Source organism: Natrix helvetica, assembly GCF_964273705.1.
Source record: "Natrix helvetica genome assembly, chromosome: 2".
In the NCBI taxonomy this organism is placed as follows: Eukaryota; Metazoa; Chordata; class Lepidosauria; order Squamata; family Natricidae; genus Natrix; species Natrix helvetica.
In genome coordinates, this window is record NC_138552.1 from 195,820,840 (window position 1) to 195,844,697 (window position 23,858).

At 39.5% G+C, this 23,858-nt stretch overlaps 1 protein-coding gene across 2 annotated transcripts; it reads right to left on the minus strand.

The window, feature by feature from the left end:
• Window positions 1–387: 387 nt before the first annotated feature.
• On the minus strand, window positions 388–18,597 carry THEMIS (thymocyte selection associated). 2 transcript variants are annotated; one of them, XM_081945634.1, is made up of 4 exons: window positions 18,349–18,597; window positions 9,988–10,140; window positions 5,991–6,452; window positions 388–1,569 (listed from the first exon to the last, which is right to left on the minus strand). In XM_081945634.1, exons 1-4 carry the CDS (start codon window positions 18,437–18,439, stop codon window positions 500–502), a joined length of 1,776 nt encoding a protein of 591 aa, XP_081801760.1. In that variant the 5' UTR covers window positions 18,440–18,597; the 3' UTR covers window positions 388–499. The 2 variants fall into 2 exon arrangements, with proteins under 2 accessions (XP_081801760.1, XP_081801761.1); XM_081945635.1 differs by having other exon boundaries at window positions 18,484–18,564.
• Window positions 18,598–23,858: the final 5,261 nt, after the last annotated feature.

Genomic DNA, 23,858 nt, shown 5'->3' on the forward strand with positions numbered 1-23,858 from the left:
TGTCATCTGCAAATTTGATGAGTTCCCCATTTATTCCCTCATCCAAATCATTGATGAAGATGTTGAAGAGTACTGGGCCTAAAACAGAGCCTTGGGGTATTCCACTGCATACTTGCCTCCATGTAGATGCAGTTCCATTGAGGACTACACGTTGAGTGCGGTTCGTCAGCCAGTTACGAATCCATCTGGTGGTGATGCTGTCTAACCCGCATTCTTCTACTTTATCTAGTAGTAGGTTATGGTCTACCTTATCAAATACCTTATCAAATATCAACCCAGTGGAGAAACCAAGATGACTTAATGACAAGAGTTTTGTAATTGCAGCATGTATAAATGCAATAAATAAATACAACAAATTAAAATCTAAAGGAATTAGGGTGTGATGAAAACCAACAGTCTCATACAAATGTGGAACTAAATGGTTTTTGGAACAATTTTGGAACAACTAGACATGTAATGAAATGAGAAGCTGGGTTTCTGTTTTATAACTAGTATCTTTCTATGTGTCTTCTATCTTGTTATCTTCTGGTGTATCAAAAAGATGGTGAACTGCCATAACGGGAAAAGATTTTTTGGATTCTTCTACAAGGTGTATTTTAGGAGGTCTGGGTGGAGGGATTGTGGCTTGATTTTTATATTTTCTCATCATATAGTACTGGTCTTCGGTTATCTCTTCTACAATTGGTTTTATTTGGCGATGCACTCTATCGTCTGGATATTCTCTCAGCAACTGGAAGGACATATTTAAACAGTGCACAGAAACTTCCCAAATCTCTGTGGGATTATTGAGATTGCTGATTAACAAGTAAGAATAGTTGATTTTCTCTTCAAGCTGCAGATAGGGAATGCCAACCAAAATATCCTCCTGAGTGGAAAGATCCCTTATGCCAACTGTGACATTTAACGGAAGGTGGAAATTGTTGCAAAGCTCTGAAAGATCATATTGATTACTATCATGCACGACTTCGTTGAAGCTTCCTTCCATGAACATCGGAAGAAGGATGGTCTTATTGACTTTATTTGGCAAGATAATTTGTTCACAAGGTAATGCAGCCTTCACATACTTCCTTCCATGTTCTACAACTTGGCTTTTCTGGTACTTGGGAATCAAAAAATTATCTCCAACAGAAACCGAGCACATGTCTTCATGCGGAGAGTCAAAAGCTTTTGTAGCTACAACATGAAGCTTTTCCTTCATGTCCCTTGCTATTTCCAGGTCATAGGCAGTTGGGAATTCGCGAGGTTTTCTCTTGAATTTCCCTTTGTAGCTCTCAGGAATTAAAAAGTATCTTTTAGAGGAATTATTCTTGATTTCAGATGCTAAGATTCTTCCAGCTTGAAACTTTTTGTAAATTACTATTTCTCTGCCAGGACACAGGAAATTATAAGAATGCTTGTTTTCAATAGAGTCTTCAATTATAGCAACAACAAAAGGGGATCCAGTTTCTGCCTTTTCTAATATATCTTTCACTGATAATGGATGGAGAAAAGTATTAATATTGTAATGGTCAGTGACATCTTCAACTTCAATATCTAAATCAGAATGGAAATGAACGATCTCTTTTTGAACTGGAAAAGAAAGATAGAAACAAAATTCTGGTCAGTTTTCAATGGTATAATGGTGCTAATTACCCAAAAGCCCGTTATATATAAAATTAAAAGATTTGGATATCTTTAAGAAAACTTCCTCTCTCTTTTCTGTCTTTTTCTTATTGTTGTAGGTTAGGTAGTAAGGTGCTTTCAGACAGAAAGTTACTATAAACTATATCACATTGCATTACTATAAAGCAGACTACACAGAATTGCTTTGACAGAAAAGCTGTGAGAATATTGAGGAAAATGTTCAACGAAAGGTGCAATCAGTTGAACCTCTCACCTCCATAAAATTCATCAGAAGAAGCAGGCAGCCATACAATAGGAGTTTCATTTTGGGCAATTCCACACTGCAGTCTAAGTTGCTAGTTCCCCTTGCAGTTCCTGGGTGTTTCTGAAACCAACTTCAGAAATCCCAGTTAGTAATTAGCCCATGCTGGAACTCGGTCTAGATTATGGCCACCACAAGCCCTAAGTCAGGGGCTGTCAAACTGGCAGACCATGGCCCAAATCTGTCACATACAGGCCACACTCACCCCAGCTCTGCGAAGGGAAAAAACCCATCATGATACGTCATGTGACATCAACCTGATGCAGCCAGTTTGATACCCATTAGTGGTCATTCCCCATTTCCTGCCTTTCCAGGCAGGGAAGGCAAAATTCGTTGACTGGTTCCTGTGGAGCATCTCCCAGTGCCTGCTTTTCCTTTTAGGCATTGTCCATTCTCACTGGTCCCCTTGTCTTTCCTAGATGTTCGCATACATGGAAGCCTTCATATACCCCTTCCCATATATTTCCTTTGATACAAAGGCAAGTCCTTCCTTTGTTTTCTTTCTCTCCCCTTGTGGTACCATCATTGCTCTGAGGTGACAGTAGTCACAACAATGGGGAAGAAGTTGTTCTTTCTCTCCTATGTCCTTCTGTTGGAAGGACCATTGGAAATAGCAAGGAAGAATAGCTTAGCTTAATAGAAACAAAGTTGCAATATAAATATATTTTTGAGCCATGGTGTCACAGTGGTTAGAGTGCAGTACTGCAGGCTACTTCTGCTGACTGCAATTTGGCAGATCGAATCTCACCAGGCTCAAGGTTGACTCAGTCTTCCATCCTTCCGAGGGAGTAAAATAAGAACCTAGATTGTCGGGGACAATAGGTTGACTCTGTAAACCTCTTAGAGAGTGCTGTAAAGCACTGTAAAGTGGTATATAAGTCTAAGTGATATTGCTATTTTTAAGAATAAAGAAAAGGGGATGAAATTTCTACAGCAGTAGAATGAAGAGATAGAAAAGCAAGGGGAAAATGCCTCACCTGTCCAGAAACTATAAAGAAGGTGACCATTGGGAGATAAAAGAGGTAAGGGATATATAAGCTTCTAGGGCTGGGGTTCATTGTTAATAGACAATGGGCTATTATTGAATCAAGTAAAAGATTATTTGGGGGGGGGATATGAGCAATTGCTGAACAGTAAATAACACAACAGCCCATCAATCCAGGATTAATTAGCTGCCTAGGGCAATGACCAGCCACTATAAGGGGGAGGCTTTTCCAGGGACTGCAGGCAATCAGAGCTGAAGATGCTACCAGGGTGGACAAAGAGCTGTAGGCATATATTTTGAAGGGCTTAAGATGTCTTGGGTCAGAAAACAGCAGTTTTCAATGGAAGCTGGAAAACCCATCCATCCATCCATCCATCCATCCATCCATCCATCCATCCATCCATCCATTTATTTTAGTTTGTCACTCAAGTATAAGATAATAGGAAAGAATAAACATAAATAAGAACTCAGGAAATGGGTACAAATAAATGGGGACAGTAGGACAAGGACGTTAGGCATGCTGGTATTCTTATGCATGCCCCTACCATGGGACACATTCACAATGGACTGGGTTTGGGGAGAAAATGGCATCATCTGTTTGTGTACTCAGGAAACCATGAGTTACTGGCAATGAGCCAGGCAAAAAGTCTGGATCAGCTGATAGAATTATTTCTTGTTGGAATTAAGTTTCTTGTTTATTAAAAATGTCACTATTTCTTAGATTTAACAGGGAGGACAGATCTTCTGAAGATACACAAAGATTCACTATCACAGGGGAATAATACAGTCCTGAAAAACCTATACATAATTTCAAGTCATCTATCTTATCTCACATATTCTGTATGCATAGCCTAACAGAAAATAGTTGCATGTAGGCACGTAATTGAAATCGACCTTTGCTTATAAAACTTGCTATTTTGCGAGGATGAAAGCACCTTTCATGTATTTCTGGCTTCATGTTCACAGCCACTGCATAATCAAGGATAATGATGGCGGTGGTGATGATTCTCTTGCTTCTGGCCTTCCATGAAAAATCTACAGCTACCTCTGGTGATATAATAGTTTTAGAACAATCACTTCAACAGCCCTCTCTCCTCTGAAACTCACTGCTAAAGATATGACCATGAGAGGAGAAATTGCAAAGAAGAACACAAAACCTGTAAAGGGAAAATTGGAGAGGCCTCTGAATATATAAAACTTTAAAGTCTATTAAACAATGAATAGACTTGAACCCTGAGTTGCAAATCCTAAGCCAGAGTTGTCAAACTCAAAGCCTGGATCCGGCCTGCGGGGTGCTAAGATCTGGCCCATGGGGCCGATTTAGAAACAGCGAAGGATCAGTCCCGCGGTGCCTCAGCCAGTGAAAACGGAGCTCGGGAGGGCCGTGTGCAGCCCTCCCGAGCTCTGTTTTCCTGGCAGAGGGTTGCAGGAGGCCATCACAGCTGAAAACGAAGCCTGGGAGTCCATTTTCACTGGCAGAGCACTCTGGCCACCACAAGCGCACCTGACACGAGTGACGTTGAGCTGGCCACGGCCACCCTGGCCATGATCCTCCCGGCCCCCTAAGGTCAAACACAACCCTGATGTGGCCCTCAATGAAATCAAGTTTGACACCTCTGCCCTAATCTACTCTACCCTACCCTACCCTACCCTAACTTGTTATTTATCACAGAAGCATATTCTGCTATTCTCAGTTTGTCAGAAAGAAGGCTAGACTAGTGTTCCTCTCATTGAAGCTTTTTGATTTTATTTTGTTTTTAATTAGGAGCATTCATTTATGTCACCTCAACCCCCACTGCTACACTACTATGAGACCTCTCCCCCTTCCTCCACCACCATCTGTAGCCTGAACTAAAGTTGTCCAAAAATCAGATTACTACCTCATTGGTGTGGAATAGAAGGATTTATCAAATTTGATTCTTAGCTTTGGCATATTAGTTCTCGATGAGAGAATGGTGCAAGTCTATTTCCAGATGCACACTCTTTTCGGTTGATCAGGCCAAAGCCAGCTTTACTACTAAATATAATACAATATTTTGAAGTTGCATTATGACTCTTCTACAGGTCAGTTCCTGAATTTTAGTGCACCTGATCCTTATTTGCTACATGTCCATATGCTCCTAAGGCAATCCTTGTAGAAGGAAGTCTCCAACAGTAGGTATGCATGACCTGGAACAGGCTCCAATGCTGGGAGGAAAGATCAGTGGCAATGAGTGCACTGTTGGAAGAACTAAAATAAACAGGCATGGGAGGAGTGGTTAGAGTGCAGTACTGCAGGCTACTTCTGCTGACTGCAATTTGGCAGTTTGAATCTCACCAGGCTCGGGCTTGGCTCAGCCTTTCATCCTTCTGAGGTCGGTAAAATAAGAACCCAGATTGTTGGGGACAATAGGCTGACTCTGTAAACTGCTTAGAGAGGGCTGTAAAGCCCTGTAAAGCAGTATATAAGTGTAAGTGCTATTGCTAGTGCTATAGATAGGCAGATCAAGTCTATGGGATCACTTGGAGTTAGAAACAGGTAGGTGGCACATAATGATCAATTGATCACATGTTATTATGGAAAGGTTTTTGTCCTCATGGTGGGAGAAAAGTGAGGTCAAGTTAGGGGAGAGAGAAAACACATTCCTTCTGAAGAAAGGATGCTGAAGGGGAAAACTAAGAATCCTCCAATCCAAAGAAAGCAGAACAAAAAGGAAGAGAAAAACAGAGAGGAAGAGCCTTGCTTTATCTCTTCTTAAAGTGGTAAAAAAGATTTACCAAAGTGGATGCATCTCTGTTCATTCAAGCAGAAAATTACATCTCGAGAATAATAGGAACTTTTAAACTGTACCCATCTCATTTCCACTCTTCCTAAATGTGGGGATAAAAAGCATATGCTATGCACATTCACATACATTGTGGCCCATAATATCAATAGCCAAAAAAAAAAGGATATTTCAAATCTCAGGATACAACATGACATGAGATTGAATTACAAATAGACTAAAACTAAATTATTTACTCTTCAGCTTTATTAACCTGTTCAAATTATTGAGTTTCTATTTTTTTTGAATAACTGGTGTTTCTGAGTTATTAACTTACATTTCATCACAGCATGGACTTCATATATAGCTTCTAGAATTCCACAGCTTCCAAAATTCTTAGGCAGCAGCTCAGGAGAGACTCCAGCATCATCACCAGTATTAAGAAACAGGACTTTCCTTGTGCGGCTCTTTGGGATTTTCCATTCAGCAATCTCTTCCATGGTGTACATTAGGTCATCTTGACATTCATAGAAATCTCCTTCTTGAGAACGTGGCAAAAGAAAGGTGTGTACCCGGTCATTCCTCTTGATTGCACAATTCACAAACAGGGTCTCATTGTGAACTTCGACAGACATAAATACGATTTTCTCCCCCTGTTTGATGATCAGGTTTTCTACCTGGATATCGTTAGAGCAATAGAAGCATGGTTGTTCCCGCTGCGTTGGCCCAATCCAAACTTTGCTCACAATTTCTTCAATGTTGACGTAGGGGGTTTTATCAGCCACTACCTTGCAAAGTCCTTCAAAGGCAATTTTCAAATTGGGAAAAAAAATGTTAAACATTATGCAAACATTACCGAACATTCATTTTATATTTATGCAGGGGTGAAATCACCTTTGATACCGGTTGGCAAATGTGAGCACACTCATGCACAGAACCGCCTCTGCACATGTGCAGGACCAGAGGTGGATTGCTGCAGGTACGGCCCGGTACAGCCATACCGGTAGTGGCTGGAAGCAGCAGAGAGCATACCGGTACGGTGGCTTGTTTGGATCACCTGCCTGCTTGCGCGCTATGGCTGTTTTTATGGGAAACGGTAAAGTGCACATGCAGTGCCTGCGTGAACCCCAACAAGCAACTGGTTGTCACAGGGGCAGTGGATTGTGCATGCATGTGCAGTGCATCAGGCGCATACACAGCGCACATCTGGCACGTGTATGAACAGACCGCGATCAGCATACCGGTAGCGACGGTAAGAACAACCCACCACTGTGCAGAACTTTCCGTGCAAGCACAGACCATCAAAAATGGAATGTGATGATATCTAGGTGAGTGGGCGGAGCCTCCCACCACCACCACTACTGGTTCACCCGAACCAGATAGAACTGGCTGAATTCCACCACTGTATTTATGGTTGCAGAAGTTCAGGAAATTTATATTAAACTAGAAAAAGATGGGTATATTTTTGTAAAATAAAGGAAATGTACATACAGGTAGATTTATATATCTGTGTGTGCACATTTGGGCATGCTATGAGGATACCTATTATGGTGACATTTGCTCATTTTCATTTGCCAAATTGATAATTGAAATGTTATCCCCCAAGTATTTAAGCTATTTCATTTTCAGAATATTGTGCCACATGAGTTTTGAACATGAATGTCTACAACAATTCATCTTTGATTTGGAGTCAAGGTTTCCCCTTTGCTTTTTTTCTAAGATTGAGGCAGTCTTGAGGCAGTGAATGCCATCTAGTCCTCCTTCCTCCTTCAAGTGTCACAACAACAAAATGACAACAGTCCTGTTAAGTGAGTTGGGTGGAAAGAGAGGGACTGATGTGAAGTCACTCTGTTACTTTTCTATGCCTAAGGCAAGACTACAACTAACATTCTTCTACTTTCCAGGCTAGCTGCTTTATCAAACTGGCTCTTAAATAATTTCAAGAGATTGCATGCCAATCATAATGAGGTCTGAGGCCAGTTGTGAGTAGGGCTGAAGCTACAGATGCAACCCACAGTGGACGGGACCACTTTTTCCATGTTGCTGTTTCTGAGTCATCTCGCCCTCTTTAGGATGATTTAACATGGCCTTATAGAAAATGCAGACATGTAATACTATTAGATTGCCCCTGTTCAGCTGGCTTTATATTGTCATGGCTTAACTTTTGAGTAGCTAGAAAGAATTCTTTTTCCAGGAAGAAGTAAAGATCAACGTTTCCTCTCTCTGAGGAAAGAAATAGCAGCATGAGTGAAATCAACTTACCTTTGCTACTGGTTCAGTAGCAATGTGAGTGCTCACATGCGCCAACTCCACGCATGTACAGGACCTTCCGTGCATGCGCAAAGCATCAAAAATGATGTCCGGATGGGCGGGTGGAGCCTGCAAAGCAGTGGTGGGTTCTGGATCCCATTCCAACCGGTAAGGTTGGAACGGGCCCGGCGGCGTTCACGTGCGTTCTAGCTGCTTAGTGGAGTGTCACGGAGGTGCTGTATGCACCATGCGCATGCACGGAAGTGCGGAAGCCTTAAAAGACAGGTAAGGATCTTGGGCGGGCGAGTGGGCCTTCCAGAGCACCATACCGGAATGGTATCTGGTGCTCTGGGCAGGCTCCGGTATGCCCGTACTGGGGAGTACCGCTTGCAACCCACCACTGCTGCAAAGGTAAGCGAACACCAAGGGGAGGGGGGAAATCCGCTGTGCCAAGTGATTTAGATTAATATAATATGTGATGATCGTTGGAAGTACCAATTCACCTGAAGTGGTAGCATTTTTTTACTACTGGTTCGGGCGAACCGGTCTGAACCAGTAGCGTTTCATCCCTGGATAGCAGGAAGTCTTTGCTGGAGCTATTGATCAGGACTCTGGAACAAGATTCTGCTGATAGTCATTGTGGTTGTAAATTGAATTATCATGTGACAGGATTCAAACTTACTAAGTTTTATACGATGGTCCTAAGCAAATCCATTTTCCCCAATGGGCACTTTTTTTTGCTGGAGACTGGAACTAAATGCTGAAAACTGGTAAAAAAAACCTATCACAAATCACTGTCACGTGATCGCGGGGCATTGGAAACAGCCATAAAAGTGAGCCAAATTGCCAAGTGCCCAAAATATATCCTGTGACTGTGCGTGGCCATCATAACTCTGAAAATGGCCCTTAGGTAGCTCTGGAGAGGTCTTTTGTAAATCTGAATGGTTACTAAGTGACTGGTCATACGTTGAGGACTACCTGTGTTGTGATGAATGGTGACAGTAGTGAGTGGGAGCTATAAAAATGGGTTTTGTATTTAGGCATGGCAGGATTTGGGTCATCTAGTTCTAATTATAGCTGTGGAATATTAAGGAGCAAAAAGTTCTACAAATGAAATCAGTTAAGTTCTGGGCGTGAATGGAGGCGTGGCCAGAGTGATTTCTAACAGCTCTTTATTTAATACTGCCTGCGAGGCAACTGGAACTCCCTGGCTGACAGGAGCCAGGGAGTTTTTATAGGAAACTGATCAGCCGAACAGACAACCAGGAGAGAGAATTTTTTCGCTCCAACAGATGACCAGAATGAGAATTTCAACTGACAACTATACACAATACATACCAAAATCCCTGTTTTATTAGAATAAGGGGATGGAAGGATAGAGGGAAGAGCGTATGTATATGAATGTATATATATATATCCATATCTATCTATCATCTATCTATCTATCTATCTATCTATCTATCTATCTATCTATCTATCTATCTATCTATCTATCTATCTATCTATCTATCTATCTATCTTTCTATCTATCTATCTATCTATCTATCTATCTATCTATCTATCTATCTATCTATCTATCTATCTATCTATCTACCTACCTACCTACCTACCTACCTACCTACCTACCTACCTACCTACCTACCTACCTATCTATCTATCTATCTATCTATCTATCTAGATTTCAACTCCTAGAATTCCCCAACCAGCATGCTGTCTTAGAAGAAGGTTTAGCAAGAAATTTAGAGAACCAGGAAGGGAAAATTAATTTGGTTCTGTGATTGAAGTATAACTTTTGATATCCTAGCATTTATGGAGAGAATTGTATGCTGTGGAAAATGCATTGCTATTTCTATATTATCTATCTGTAAAATGTAATGACATAAATTGTTGGTATTGATTTGGAATTTAGGAATTTTTTTTGGTCCACAATTGTTCATCTTTTATGTAATGCTGACTGCTATTTAACACAGAGCTTAATTTAGAAGAAGATGAGACACTGGGGAAAAAATAGTTCAAAACTATTTTATGCTCTTTGTCTCTGCTTACTAGCTTTCTTATCAAAGGAGAAAAATATTGTACTGTACCTGGAAAATTTAGAGGTAGTTCTGCTGTAGTGGACTGTATGCTTACATCTTCACTTCCTAGATTGTTTGCAAGGATTTTTTTAATTTCTAATGAAACAACTTTAATCACATCACCTGTAGACAAACAACATTCAGGCTTTTCATACATCGAACCTAAGAGGTAATGTGAAGATGAAAGAAGTTTTACTAATTTTATTAGAAACATTAAAATACAGTTCTATACATTCTACTGTTTCATCTTTAATGCACAGGTTAGATACTATCTATTAGTCTGGGTGTAAATATCAAGTGAGAACCACGACAATTATTTTAACACTTGTTAACTTACACCTTCATTTGCTTGTAAAGGGGCATGGGAGCTTCAGAAAGAAGCAAATCTTCTCTTCCACAATTTGTCCAGAAACTATTTGTTTAATTTGTTGCCAGAACTTTGTATGTAATTTTGTGAATCAACAGCGCTGCTAGCATCTAATATTTTCAAATTGTTTATGGCTAATTGAAAAAACCTTTAGCAGTCACTCTAACATAGGTGTGTCAAACTGGTGGCCATAGGCTGGATGCGTCAAACGCAAGCCACGCCCACCCCAGCTCCGCAAAGGAGGAAAATGCCACAATACATCACATAATGGCAATGTGGCATAGTAGTTAAGACACCTGGCTAGAAACTGGGAGATGCAAGTTCTAGTCTTCCCTTAGACATGAACCCAACTGAATGATCTTGAGCCAGTCACTCCCTTTCAGCCCCAGAAAGGAGGCAATGGCAATCCACATCTGAAAATGCTACCAAGTAAACTGCAGGCCCTTGTGCCAGGCATCAACTGACTTGAAAGCAGCAACAACTATAGGCCACTTTAAAAGAAGAACCCAAATAAGAGGATTATTTTAGAAACAGCCAAATAATGTGGTTGTTATTGAAACAGGTTGTTATTGAAACAGGTCTAATACTGCTTACAAATGGGAGTTTCGGTTGATTTCAAGATTGCTTTCTCCCCCATCTTAAATAACAGAACTTTTCTCTCTCACTTTTTTTTAATGCATTTTAGAGATCTTGGGATTTAAATCTGAATATATAGTTCTTGACATATCCACATTTCTCAGGGAAAATATGTCCCTGTTTAACAACCTTAAGTCAGCAGAAAATTCAATTGTCAATAAAATTGTTGCTTTATATATTTTTAAAAGGAATGCTTTTATAAGGTAGGGAATACAAATTCATTTCCTTGAAATTAATTGGCATATAACATCCTTAGTCTATTCAATATCAACATATATTTGATTCCTTAGAGGAGAGTTTCAGTAAATTAGATACATTTTTAAAAGACTTACTGTTCTTTAAAATTATATTTATGCTTAAATGAATCACCTTATTTATTCATTTCTTCAGTATTGATGATAAAATAATTACCAGGGGAGAGAAAAATGAGAAATGTTTTCTTGTTTATTTCTAATTGGAATTTATTTCTAATTCCAGTTGCCTTCTGAAAGATTTGTTGTACAGCTTTAAATTGCTCATGGTTTGATGGAACAAAATCTGTAATTGAACTAGGGTATTTGAATAAATCAGTCCCTGAAATTGTATCGGGTGTTTTGGCTATGAGAAACAGTGAGAAAATCAGAACAAGCTTCTTGGGATGCAAAAATATGCAATGGCAGCAAAATAGTACAAAAATCAAACTCTTGGTTACTTCATAGTGGCTATTGTTGTTAGTCGCGAAGTTGTGCATCGCAACCCCATGGACAATGTTCCTCCAGGCCTTCCTGCCTTCTACCATTCTCTGGAGTCCATTTAAGCTCACACCTACTGCTTCAGTGACTCCATCCAGCCATATAATTCTCTGTCATCCCATTCTTCTTTTGCCCTCAATTGTTCCCAGCATTAGGCTCTTCTCCAGTGAATTCTTCCTTCTCGTTAGGTGGCCAAAGTATTTAAGTTTCACCTTCAGGATATGGTCTTCTAAAGAGCAGTCTGGGTTGATCTCCTCTAGGACTGACCGGTTTGATTGCCTTGCAGTCCAAGGGACTCACAGGAGTCTTCTCCAGCACCAGCACCTACTATATTGGAAGTCTAGATCTTTGCAAGCCAATTATGGCAGCTTTAGCCTTAGCCTTTCGGATTACAATTTTTTTAAAAAAAGCTATGGAAACTACAGCTATTCCTCATTTACTGCCCAGAAGTGGTACTGGTTGATAATTCAATTGATTCAGTCATTAAACAAAGCAGTCACTAAGTGGAAAAAAATCATACATGGTTAAAACATGTGGCTAAAAATCTTAACCACAACTATGCTTAAGATTTTACTTCAGCTTTAATTACCATATTTATTTACAGCAGGGGTCACCAAACCTGGCCACTGTGGACTTCAACTCCCAGAATTCCCGAAAAAGTCAATAAGTCTTAAAGTTGCCAAGTTTGGAGACCCTCGATTTACAGCATCAGAAGCATATGACTCCCAAATAGCCAGGTGAGCCTAAACGGAGGGAAAGGTTTCCAAAATGTGACTTGTGAGGAAGCTGGGTAAAAGGAAAAATATTACAGCTATTTTTCACCACTTCCTTGTTCTTTAGAATGCTCACCCGGGACTGAGATAATTAGCAAAAATGTTTATATTTACATTCATTGGAGAGGAAGGGATGACAGGAGAGTAAGCAAGCACACAATGGGGAATATATATCAAAAGGAATGCGCTAGGCCAGCTGTTTGCCTAGCATCCTTATAGCTCCAAGCCTGCCAGAGGATTCTAATCAACTCATTAAGGTCACAAAACTGAGCATGTTAACTTGCAGTTAATACTTTTTAGGGAAGTGTTGCGCTGTGGAGAAAAACAACTTAGGAAGAGACAGCTTGTACAGGCAAGAAGTTGGCTCTGCGAGGGGAGAAGAAAAAAAGAGTCAGGAATAGAATAAATGTGTACTAAAGGACTGTAATGGCAAGTATGTGACACAGAGAGTGAAAGAGAGAGAAGCTATAAAGGTTATAAATGTGGCCCCTGATTGCAAAGTTATTTCTTCATCCCCATCACAATTACTAATGGTCGCTGACTGAGGCAGTTGCTAAATGAGGATTCTAATACAGGGGGGCCAAACTCAAGGCCTGTGGGCTGGATGCAGCCCACAAGGTGATTATATCTAACACCCTGGAAACAGCGAAGGACCAGGTCACGGTGCCTCTGCCAGTAAAAACAGAGCACAAAAGGGCCACGTTCAGCCTCCCTGAGCTTCAATTTCACTGGCAGAGTGCTCAGACCACCACAAACACTCCCAGCACGAATGGCATCAAGCTGGCCACACCCACCCTGATCATGCCCGCCCGGCCTCCCAAGGTCAAGCACTACCCTGATGTGGCCCTCAATGAAATTCATTTTGACACCACTGCTCTAATAGGTTGATATGGGGGGATTTTGATGTCACATATAGAACACAACTTTTTCAATCAATCAATCATCTCTTTTAGAGCAGAAGGACTTCCTGCTAGAAAAGATTATATTCCAATTGTAGCATGAAAGAGGTTTGAGAGAACCTGCAGCACTTAGAACTCACTCTTCCTTTTCTTGGACAAGCCTAAAATAATCCCCGAGAAGTGTATTTTGTAGTTTTCCATGCAGGTAAACCTGAAACAGCCTTGAAACTCCTTCTAATTTGCCCGGACACCCCTACAATAGGTTTGTGCAGGTGAAGTGGGGTGGCAAAGCTCCAAGCAACCTTTGAAAGATAACTAAACTCATAGGGCTAGTCATTGGTCAAAGATGTCTACCAAGCAATGGCATCTTATATTATTATTATTATTATTATTATTATTATTATTATTATTATTATTATTATTATTATTATTATTATTATTTTGTTTTCTTTGTGAGAGAAGGAAATTGTATCCATTGAGCATTTTAAGGATTGGAGAAACTCTGAATTCTTTTTTTTTTAAATGACTGAAAATAAATACCTTCTCAAGGTATCCGTGCCAGCTCCTTGTAGTAGTTCAGACATGAACCAAACCCATAAATTAGACTACCTTTACTATAATATTGCAGTAACAGAATCTTGAAAGTGTGACTTCTCCCCTTCCTCTGCTTTTCCTTTCCAGAGAGTTATGGAGGGTCCCTTCTGAGATGTTTTCCGTGCTGCTGTTCTTTCAGAGACTCAGTTGTCTTTTGTCTGACCATTACTTAGGCTGTGGCTCTCCTTCCTATCTCCCAAGGTTACTCTTACAGCCTATTAAAATCTATGCCATCTACACATAAACCCCATTTTGCAGACAATTATGGAACAACTCTCGCCAGTCCAGTAGATATAGCCAATCAGAGTTGGGACTGCTACTAGAGTAGAACAAAGTGCTAGAAACTTGCTTTTTGTTTCATCCTAAAGTCAATCAAATTTGCAATCCAGATAAGGAAAACCTATAGGAAATAGAACTAATCATTCCCAAAAACTTTGGGGCAAAAGGACAAGGATACAAATCTGCTATCTATCCATCTCCCTATTCCCCCAACCTCCCTATCTCTCTATCCATCCATTCATTCAAATTTATTAGCTGACTCTAACCTCCCTCCACAGAACAGGTCCTTGTTACCCAAAAGGTCGGAGGGGGGCGCTGCTCCAATATAAGACTGGCCACAGCCATGCAAATTATATTCTATACAGAATCATTCTGTATCTTTTCTGCCCTGAGGCCTTTAAAAAAAAACCCTGCCAATTGAGCCAAAAGATTTTGGGACATAGATACACATGCACACGCAAGCACGCACACACACACAGAGAGACACACACACACAGACAGAGCAAAAGTGCAACTCTTTGTAGACCGATCTTTTCATTAGGTCTCTTTCTAGTGAGTTCAATCTATTATTGAACTCACTCAGTATATTATCATATAACATTTATTGTAAATGTTTCTGGTAACCTGGATAAGCACGAGTTTCCTAAAATTATTGAGGATGAAAAAGAAAGTTAGGCATTATGATTTCTGAGCACTTTATTTTAGTGTGGTTTCGTGGAATTCCAAGCAGAATACTTTGTACAAGATCATGGGCAGCAATGGTTATATATTAAAAGAGAACCAAATGAAAACAGCAAGTATTTGGGTTGTACTCATAGTAACAAACCAATGACACCAAGTGGAACAAGCAGTCTTAGAACTGGCAATAAAGTTATATTAAAATGATGGATAGCTTCTACCATGTATAGTAAAGAGGCAAGCAGGTAAGAAAAGTATGCCACAGACAAACCCATGGTAGAGCAGACATGAAGATCTTGGAAAAGATATCTAGAGGCTTTGATGTGTCTACCTACAAAGATCAGAATAGTGTAGGTCATGGTACCCACTGTGACATTCTGTGCTGTGGCACTCTGTGGAAAGGAATGTTGGACTTTGAAGAAGCAGGATAGGAAGAATAGTGATGTTTTTGAAGTTTGGTATTAGAGAAAACTCCTGGGGATAACATAGATAGCTAAGAAACAAACAAACAAACAAACAAACAAACAAACAAACAGATCATTGAATAAATCAACCCACTTGAGGTCCAAATAACCAGACTCAAATTATTCTACTTCAGGCAGCTTATGCAAAGATCTGACTCTCTGGAAAAGATTGTAATGCTCTGAAGGTGGAAGAAAAAAAGAAGAAAAGGACAACCAGCAGCAAGGAGGTGATGTAACTCATCACAGTGGTGATGAGTATACAGTTAGGAGACCTGAAAGACCAAGTTATGGACAGATCATCAGGGAGAAAATCTATCTACGTGATTGCTAAGAATCAACACTGATTTGATGATATATAATCAACCATCAATCAATCAAACAAACAAACAGCACCATTGAGATATGCTTGTTTAATTTCATCCAAAAGCACCCCCAAGACTAGAGCTCTTTTATTTCACATCTGCTACTTTTCAGCTTTCTTGTGTTGCTGATCAGATGAGGTTTTGGCTCACTGCCTAGTGCAATGTAGATATATGTGATATAAGTAAGCAGACAACACTGAGGGAAAATAAACGATAACCACTTCTGGGAAAAGGGAGGGAGGGAAAGAGAGAGACAGAGTGAGTGAGTGAGTGAGAGAGAGAGAGAGAGAGACAGAGACAGGGACAGAGAGACAGAGAGAGAGAGACAGAGAGAGAGACAGAGAGACAGAGAGACAGAGAGAGAGACAGAGACACAGAGAGAGACAGAAAGACAGAGAGAGAGAATATCAAAATAACACCAGAGACAGAGGTGTTATCAACTCTCTAGCAGGCTGTTCAGCCTCTGTGATTCTGCTTTCCAACAATACAGTTAGTCCTCGACTTATGACCACAATTGAACCCAAACTTTCTGCTGCTAAGTGAGGCAGTAGTTAAGTGATTTGACCCAATTTTTCAGCTTTTCTTGCTAAAGTTGTTAAGTGAATCATCGTAGTTGTTAAGTTAATAGCTCAGGTTGTTAAGCTAATCTGGCTTCCCCATTGTACGTTGCTTGTCAGAAGGTCACAAAAGGTGATCATGTGATCCTGGGACACTGCAACCATCATAAATATGAACCAGTTACCAAGCATCCAAATTCTGATCATGTGACCGTGGGGATGCTGTGTGAAAAATGGTCCTAAGTCACTTTGCAGGGCCATTGTAACTCTGAACAGTCACTAAACAAATGGCTTTATGTCGAGGGCTACCTGTGATAACCTTGCATACCTTGAAAAGCTGAAGAACTTTCTCCAACATACTCTCTTCAACATAGCCATAGAATACCTAACACTGTGGACTCCCAAATCCTTCCCCTCCAATAATATTACCGAGATTAAGGTTTCAGCCAGGGGTGGGCTGCTACGGGTTCGCTTGGGTTCAGGAGAACCCATAGCTAACGTTATGGCTGGTTCAGAGAACCTCTAAATCCCACCTCTGGCTGGCCCCGACCACCCGCCCCGCCCTTGCCAGGAGTCTCCACACGGCCCATTTTGGATGCAAGGTAAGTGCAGGTCCCAAGGCTCAGAAATATGTCTATTAAAAAAAGGTGCTAAAAAGTTAATGACAGTGTTGTTTTCATTGATGTATCTTCAGATATTGAATGGAAACCCAGGGATTCCCCCACCTCTACATACAGTATGTATCAATGACACAAATCTATTCCCACATTTTCACACTTTCAGTAGATTAGGCCAAAGCCAGATTTATTGCTAAATTTTATGCAAGGCTTTGATCATTTATTTATGACTTTTCTACATGTCACTCCCCTCCCCTCTTCCTTTCCTTTCTTTTCTTTTTTTTTGCAAAATGAAATCTTACATGTTTTTACTCTTAAACATAGCAGGAAATCTTGCTTAGGAACCAAATAACTGAAAAATATCTAAGAGCAAACAAGAATAAAAATATTGCACCATGGATAGCATGCCAGGGACATGTTCCTCTCCAATTATACTACAACGAATTCTTATGCGCTACGTGTCCATATAGACGCTCGTTAGGCAATCCTTGTAGAAGAAAGGACACACACACCCCCAAGACTACAAACGCACAGTTATTTTATAACTATTTCATTACACTTTCCTGAATATACTTTTTCCCCTCAAGGAAAAACAAAAAGGAAAAAATCAGAGACAAACACTGGAAGGTTATAAATGATAATTGACAAACACTGTGAAGAAGTTGATTTATAGTTAAATTTAGATACCACCCGTCTCATGATCTAAAGTTGGTGGGATTGAGTAATAAATGTCATCTGGAAGCATCACGAAAGCATCCTCCTCAAACTTTCTTCTTTTTATTTTGTTTTACTGAAACATGTTTAATTTAATCAGGAGCAAGCCCTCCTCATCTCTCTGTGCCTCATTCCATCATTTACTTCTCTTTCCTATCTAAGATACTTTCCAGCGACGCTGAAAAACAATACAATAGAAAATGGAACAGACATAAAATATGAATTATGGTACCAAAAATACAGAGCGTAAAATATTCTGAGTTACAGCTAAAGTTCACACTATTGATATTACCTCTTTGGTGTGAATCAAACACTGTCTGGACCCAGCACATTTCTGGTGTATTTCAAACACGTCCATTCCCCCACCACCCGCCTCATATATGACATCCATTTTGATGACACTTGAGTTAACATGTGTTTAGATTATCCTTCATGGTTCAGTGAAAATTTACACTTACTTTTCTGTACTTGAGGGTGGGAACTGTGCCTACTGTCTCAACTGTGTTGAACAACCACAGTCTAGTCAGCTGGAGCCTAAATATGGCATGGATTATTTTAATATATTCACGATCACCTATTGATATGAGGGTTCCCGCTGGTAATGACATAATGCTCTTCTTCCAATAAGTTCTTCCAACTTCTGATAAATGCAGAAACTGCATTATTATGCACAGATAGATAATTTGGACCAAACCTTACCTTCATCATAAAAGCCAGACTGGATTTGCAGAATCCGAGGTAGAGATTTGGGATCCAAAGAGTGGATGAAATTCTTCAGGCTAGAGGCCATGGTCTGCAGAGTAATAGAGAAATGCCGTGCTTAAAGGCAAATACCTTTTAGGGGGCCTTCTGTTATCTCTTCTTGCATTTGAAACAAAGCCTGGGAAATTCTGAAGCTCACTTTCTCTAGTAGAGACAAATCTTCAAATGGGAGACCACTTCCTCTCACATCACTCTGGGTTGCAATCAAAAAGGAATAAGATGCTAAAAGTACTCTACTGCAGTGCCTGCTTTTTGTATCAATCTGGGTCACAGGAAACACAGGTTATAAGCAGCTGTACCAACACAGAACTATTGACTCAATCTTTGATAGTTTGACAATGAACTTCTGGAACATTTAACTTTAAACAGAGAGTTTTCTTCTTTTAAAGAAATTATTTTCTTTCTTTTTCTCACTCCCCTCCCCTCTTCCTCTCTTTTCTTTTTTTGCAAAATGAAATCTTACATGTTTTCACTCTTAAACATAGCAGGAAATCTTGCTTAGGAGCCAAATAACTGAAAAATATCTAAGAGCAAACAAGAATAAAAATATTGCACCATGGATAGCATGCCAGGGACATATTCCTCTCCAATTAAAGTGAGCCTTTCTTTGCTCTCTGCAAGGAAACAACAGTTCTGAAGGCTACCTTAGCATTAAAAATTATCTTCTCCTTGCAGAATGATGAGACACTCCTGTTCACCATTTCAGCTTTCAGAAATCATCCCTCTTGTTTTGAAAATAGTCACCAAGCAATCTTGATTCCCTACTTTTGTGCTCAACAGCTATATCCTACTACCATGATCAAGAGTCATGATCTCACCAACTTTGGGTTCAACCAGGACCTCATATGTACATTACTCATGACTTCTCTCTCTCCCATTCTGCATATACATAGCTGAAAAAAAATGTTCCTTGTTTCTTCTGTGTTCCTTGTAATAATAGGGATAGCATCTTAAAGTGGGGCAAGGGATAAACATGGACTATTAAGACTAAACTTTAAAAAAATAAGCTGGAATTTCATCTGCCTTTGAGCAGTAGGAAAGACAATTTTACGCTTCCAGTCGTGAATTATTCACATGGCTTTGAACTCACAAATAATCCAAAAAATAATTGTTTAAGTGATAGGTAAATGCAGGGGTGTCAAACTTGTGGCCCACAAGCCAGTGGTGTCATGTGCTGGCTCTGCCCCTGCCCAGTTTAGTGAAGGAGAAAAATGTCCCGCTATATCATGTGACACCATGTGACGATGCGGGTTTGACACCCCTGGGTAAATGGGACACCCATATTACTAACCAGATTATGATTTAAAGAGCTGGGGTTCACATATATTATCCAAAGAAGGATCAAGATGGTGAAGAGGTTGGGCCATTTTGTATAGAGAAAACACTAAATTGATTGTTTTCCCAGTCTTTTATAGAATCAAATTTTATAAAGATGATTCTGAACAGAATTAGATAGTTTTTTGGTGTTTTTAAATAAAGGAAAATCCATGAGCAAACTCTGTATATACAGGTTTTGGATTGGATTTCTAATACTTGATGCATTGCCTATCTTGACTTAAAGAAATTCAGGTTTTTACTTGTTCAATGCCCAACTGATACTGAAGTATGGCAGTTAACTGGAAAAAATCTGGTTGGCTTCAGGCTTAATTTTTGATTCCTTGCTTCTTCATATGATGTGTTCATTTCTCTATAACTGAGTATATGAAATGAAAGCCACAGACTCTTATTCTCCTAAGAGTAAGGAGAATTATAATCTCTCACTTTATATCATTGGTAGTTTTCCATGTTAAATTATGGAGACAGGATTAGTTGTCAACCAATTCACATCAGTAGAGTTTATATTCCAACAGATGGTATTTCAAGATGACACACTGACAGTTTGCAGACAAACAAATAATCAGACATTTATAATTGTTTGCTATGAATTTGCAACTAAGCTAAGAGGGATCTTTCACAGTGACTGACTCACCAATCTATCTTTTCCATCTTTCTCTCTCAGCAGTTCTTTTACAGTGTCTCCCACCCTCTATGTCTGATGCTTGCCCCCCTTAGATCACAAGGCTACAGCCACACCTGGTCTAAGCTATTAGCAAAAGATCATGAGCTGGCCCAAACAGGGGAACTGAAAGCAGAACATGGTTTAATATTCTAGCTGCAAGAGACAACATTGGCTTAGAAGAATGAAAACAGAATGGCAAATACTTTTCCTTTCATTTTCAGATTCCTTCCAAAGCAGATTCTGTAAAGAGCAAACCATCAGAAGCTCCATGCTCTGATTGTCCAAAAGTAGTTGTTCTGTGCATGGAGCATCTCCTCCCATTACCTATTATACAGGTATGATATATAGAACAACCTATAAACCAATGCAGTATTTGTTTATGGCTTCATGCCTGTTCAGAGGCCCTAAAACATCTATAATATGTACAGATGGCATCTGCACAAAGCCTATTTGTTTAAAAAAAGCCTCTGTAGGAACTCAAAAAATGTCCAACTATGAAAATAACAAAGTTGAAATGTCATACATAACTGCTGATCTTGGCTTAACTTCCCAATTAGGACAAAGGCCTGCTAGCATTCCCTTTTCTAAATGACATAAATATTATGCTTCAACAGAAGTATCGTCCAGTAGAATATAGCATTACTGCTGGTATTAGGTATTTCTGGAAAAAAATAAAATATATTAAAATTATTATGATTATTTAGATTAATTAAACACACATTACACCCACCTCTTACTATTATGAACTCTGCATTGATTAAGCACAAGCAAAACATTTATTTTAAAATCTGCGTGCTGCCTATAGGTTCCAGTGACTGGCCAGTTCACAAGCATAATTGTTAAGGGAGAAAGTAACAGACAAAAAAGAATACAACAATAGACAGGAACAAAATACAACAACATACACAATCTAAATATTTCTTCTTAAAACAGGAAGAAAATTGAAATGTCTCAGTCATACACATGCCATTAATTTTAAATATAAAATTGCTTTCAGAAGAAGCAAACTTCTAGTGTGCTCATTCATGATTTCACTTCAATGCAAAGCTCAGTGTAGAGGAAAAACAAGAGCATATATAGGGTAGTGAGGAAAATATCAAACACCTTCATGTAAGGGCACATGAAGCCAAAAACAATTCACTTTCTAAATTAACTTTGGGGAAGTTTATTAACATCTTAGCGATGTAGAGAATGAAAGAGAGGTGCAGGTGAGAAGGAATTGAAGGGGGTAACTCAAGTTCCCGGTTTCTTTCCTTGGGCACAACAACAACAAAACTCACATATTTTGCTTCCGCTTTAACAAAATAATGATTCATTGGGAAAATGGGGCATAAATCTTCATTTTGGACGCAATTAAAGTGTTGATTTGCCTTTGTACCAGACCGAGCCTATTTGCTGCAGTACAGATCTCAGTTTCACCCTTCACATTAGTGCAGGTAAGTTTTTTTAAAATTTATTTAAAATACATTGTGAAAACTCAGCTGTCAGTTGATCTTAATGTTATGAAATGAAAAGTATGCCATTTGCAATTAACTTGGCATAAAATAATTCATTTGCATTTAATTGTAATTGTTCAAAGAATGTTCGGAAAAATGTTCGGCCCTCCAGCATGTTCACTTCATCCAATCTGGCCCTCTTTGAAAAAAGTTTGGACACCCCTGGCCTAGGTGTTGTATAGTGTATAGTGCCAAATACCTCATTCTATCTGTTAAAGTCTGATAGAAAAGATCTCATTAGCATGTTCTCTGTAATATTAGAGAGAACATATGGATAATAGCATTGGTTAATCATGTGTCCTCATTTGCCCTGTTACACTGGCAAACAAAAAAGATTCTCCGCTAAAGCATGGGAACAGAAGAGACACCAGAGAATCCCTTCAGTTTGAATTACAAGTTGTGCTTGTAAAAAGGAAAGTGTCACAAAAAGAGTGATTCAAGAACAGGTAACTATTTTCCCTAAACCTTTTAGCTCTCTGAATGCAATTGAATTGCTAACTAGCACAAAGAGGGGCAAACTGAGAGGAATATTGGTTCACAGCTCAGATGGCCAGATACTCCTTTGACTGACAACTAACACAAAAGACTCTTTTATGACCTTTTGTTGCTCTTTCCAGGAACTGCCATGTAATCCCAGTATGAAGGTTATTTGATTATTGGCACCAATGTAATTAAAGAAGGAAGTAACTCAATCTGTTTTCTCTTGCAATTAAAAAACACTAAGAGTTAATTTCATGAACAGAAACATTTATGCTGCATTAATGATGTGCACATCCAAACTAGTAATTATACCCCAATTGTAATGCTTAATTTAAATGATTTGGTTTTAATTACTATATAATGGAATATCAGTAAGGTAAAAAAGTAAACAAGCAAAATACTCAACTTGTTTGACAATCTATTTCTCAACATGTGAAGTAGAATTAGCATTATTGTCTAATTGCACTAATTCTGAAGATAGTTGTAGGTACATTTATTTAGTAGTAAGTCCTGATATATCCTAGGTGGAGCATTTCCAAATAAAAGGGGATAGACTCAAACATGGCCTGCATCAGTGGTGAGTTCCAACCGGTACACCCTGGTATGGGCGTACCGGTGCCTGCCAGGGCCTACCCACCCGCCCTTGCTCCTTACCGGTATTTGAAGTTTTAGGGGCTTCCGCGCAGGTGCAGAGCGTATGGCGCCTGTGCGACACTCTACAGAGCAGCTGGAGTATCGCGGAGGCATTGCGGGCGGTAAGGATGCATGCGCGCTCTGTGCGCATTCATGTGATTAGCGCCAGCCCCGTTGCACTGTACTGATTGCACCGGGATCCGGAACCCACCACTGGCCTGCATGCTTAGTATTTCACAATATTTCTTGCTGTTCAAATGATTTTTATCATGCTATAATATAATGTAATGTAATACTGAATGAATAGACCTTTACCTTTTTACTTTACTTTATCCAAATCTTTTGGAGATGAGCTGTGGTGGCACAGTGGTTAGAGTGCAGTATTGCAGGCTACTTCTGCCGGCTGACTGCAATTTGGCATTTCAAATCTCACCTGGCTCAAGGTTGACTCAGCCTTCCATCCTCCCAAGGTAAAATGAGGACCAGGATTATTGGGAACAATTTGCTGGCTCTGTAAACTGCTTACAGAGGGCTGCAAAGCACTGTAAAGTGGTATATAAGTCTAAGTGCTATTGCTATTGCTTTTTGAGGTGCTACAGAAATATAAAAATCTTATCTTGCCATTAATGTGAGTCCATGGCTGACAATGTTGTATGTTATTTAGGATTAGTCAAAACTATTAAAACTTTTGCTTGATACTGTGTTTATAAACAAATATTGAGGCTTGTATAGATCATGGGACACACATTTGGTGAATAATACAATACATTCAACACCTCTTAATAATATCTGCAAATCAATGATTATGGGAATATTGAAGCAGTCTTCAATATTCAGTG

Excerpts from the sequence above, each read along its gene's own strand:
- THEMIS (XM_081945634.1), bottom strand. The coding sequence starts at position 18,439 with ATGGCCTCTAGCCTGAAGAATTTCATCCACTCTTTGGATCCCAAATCT. Across the intron at positions 6,453-9,987 it reads ACTACCTCTAAATTTTCCAG|GACTTTGCAAGGTAGTGGCT; the intron begins GTACAGTACAAT and ends TTGCCTTTGAAG. Across the intron at positions 1,570-5,990 it reads AGTCCATGCTGTGATGAAAT|TTCAAAAAGAGATCGTTCAT; the intron begins GTAAGTTAATAA and ends TTTCTTTTCCAG.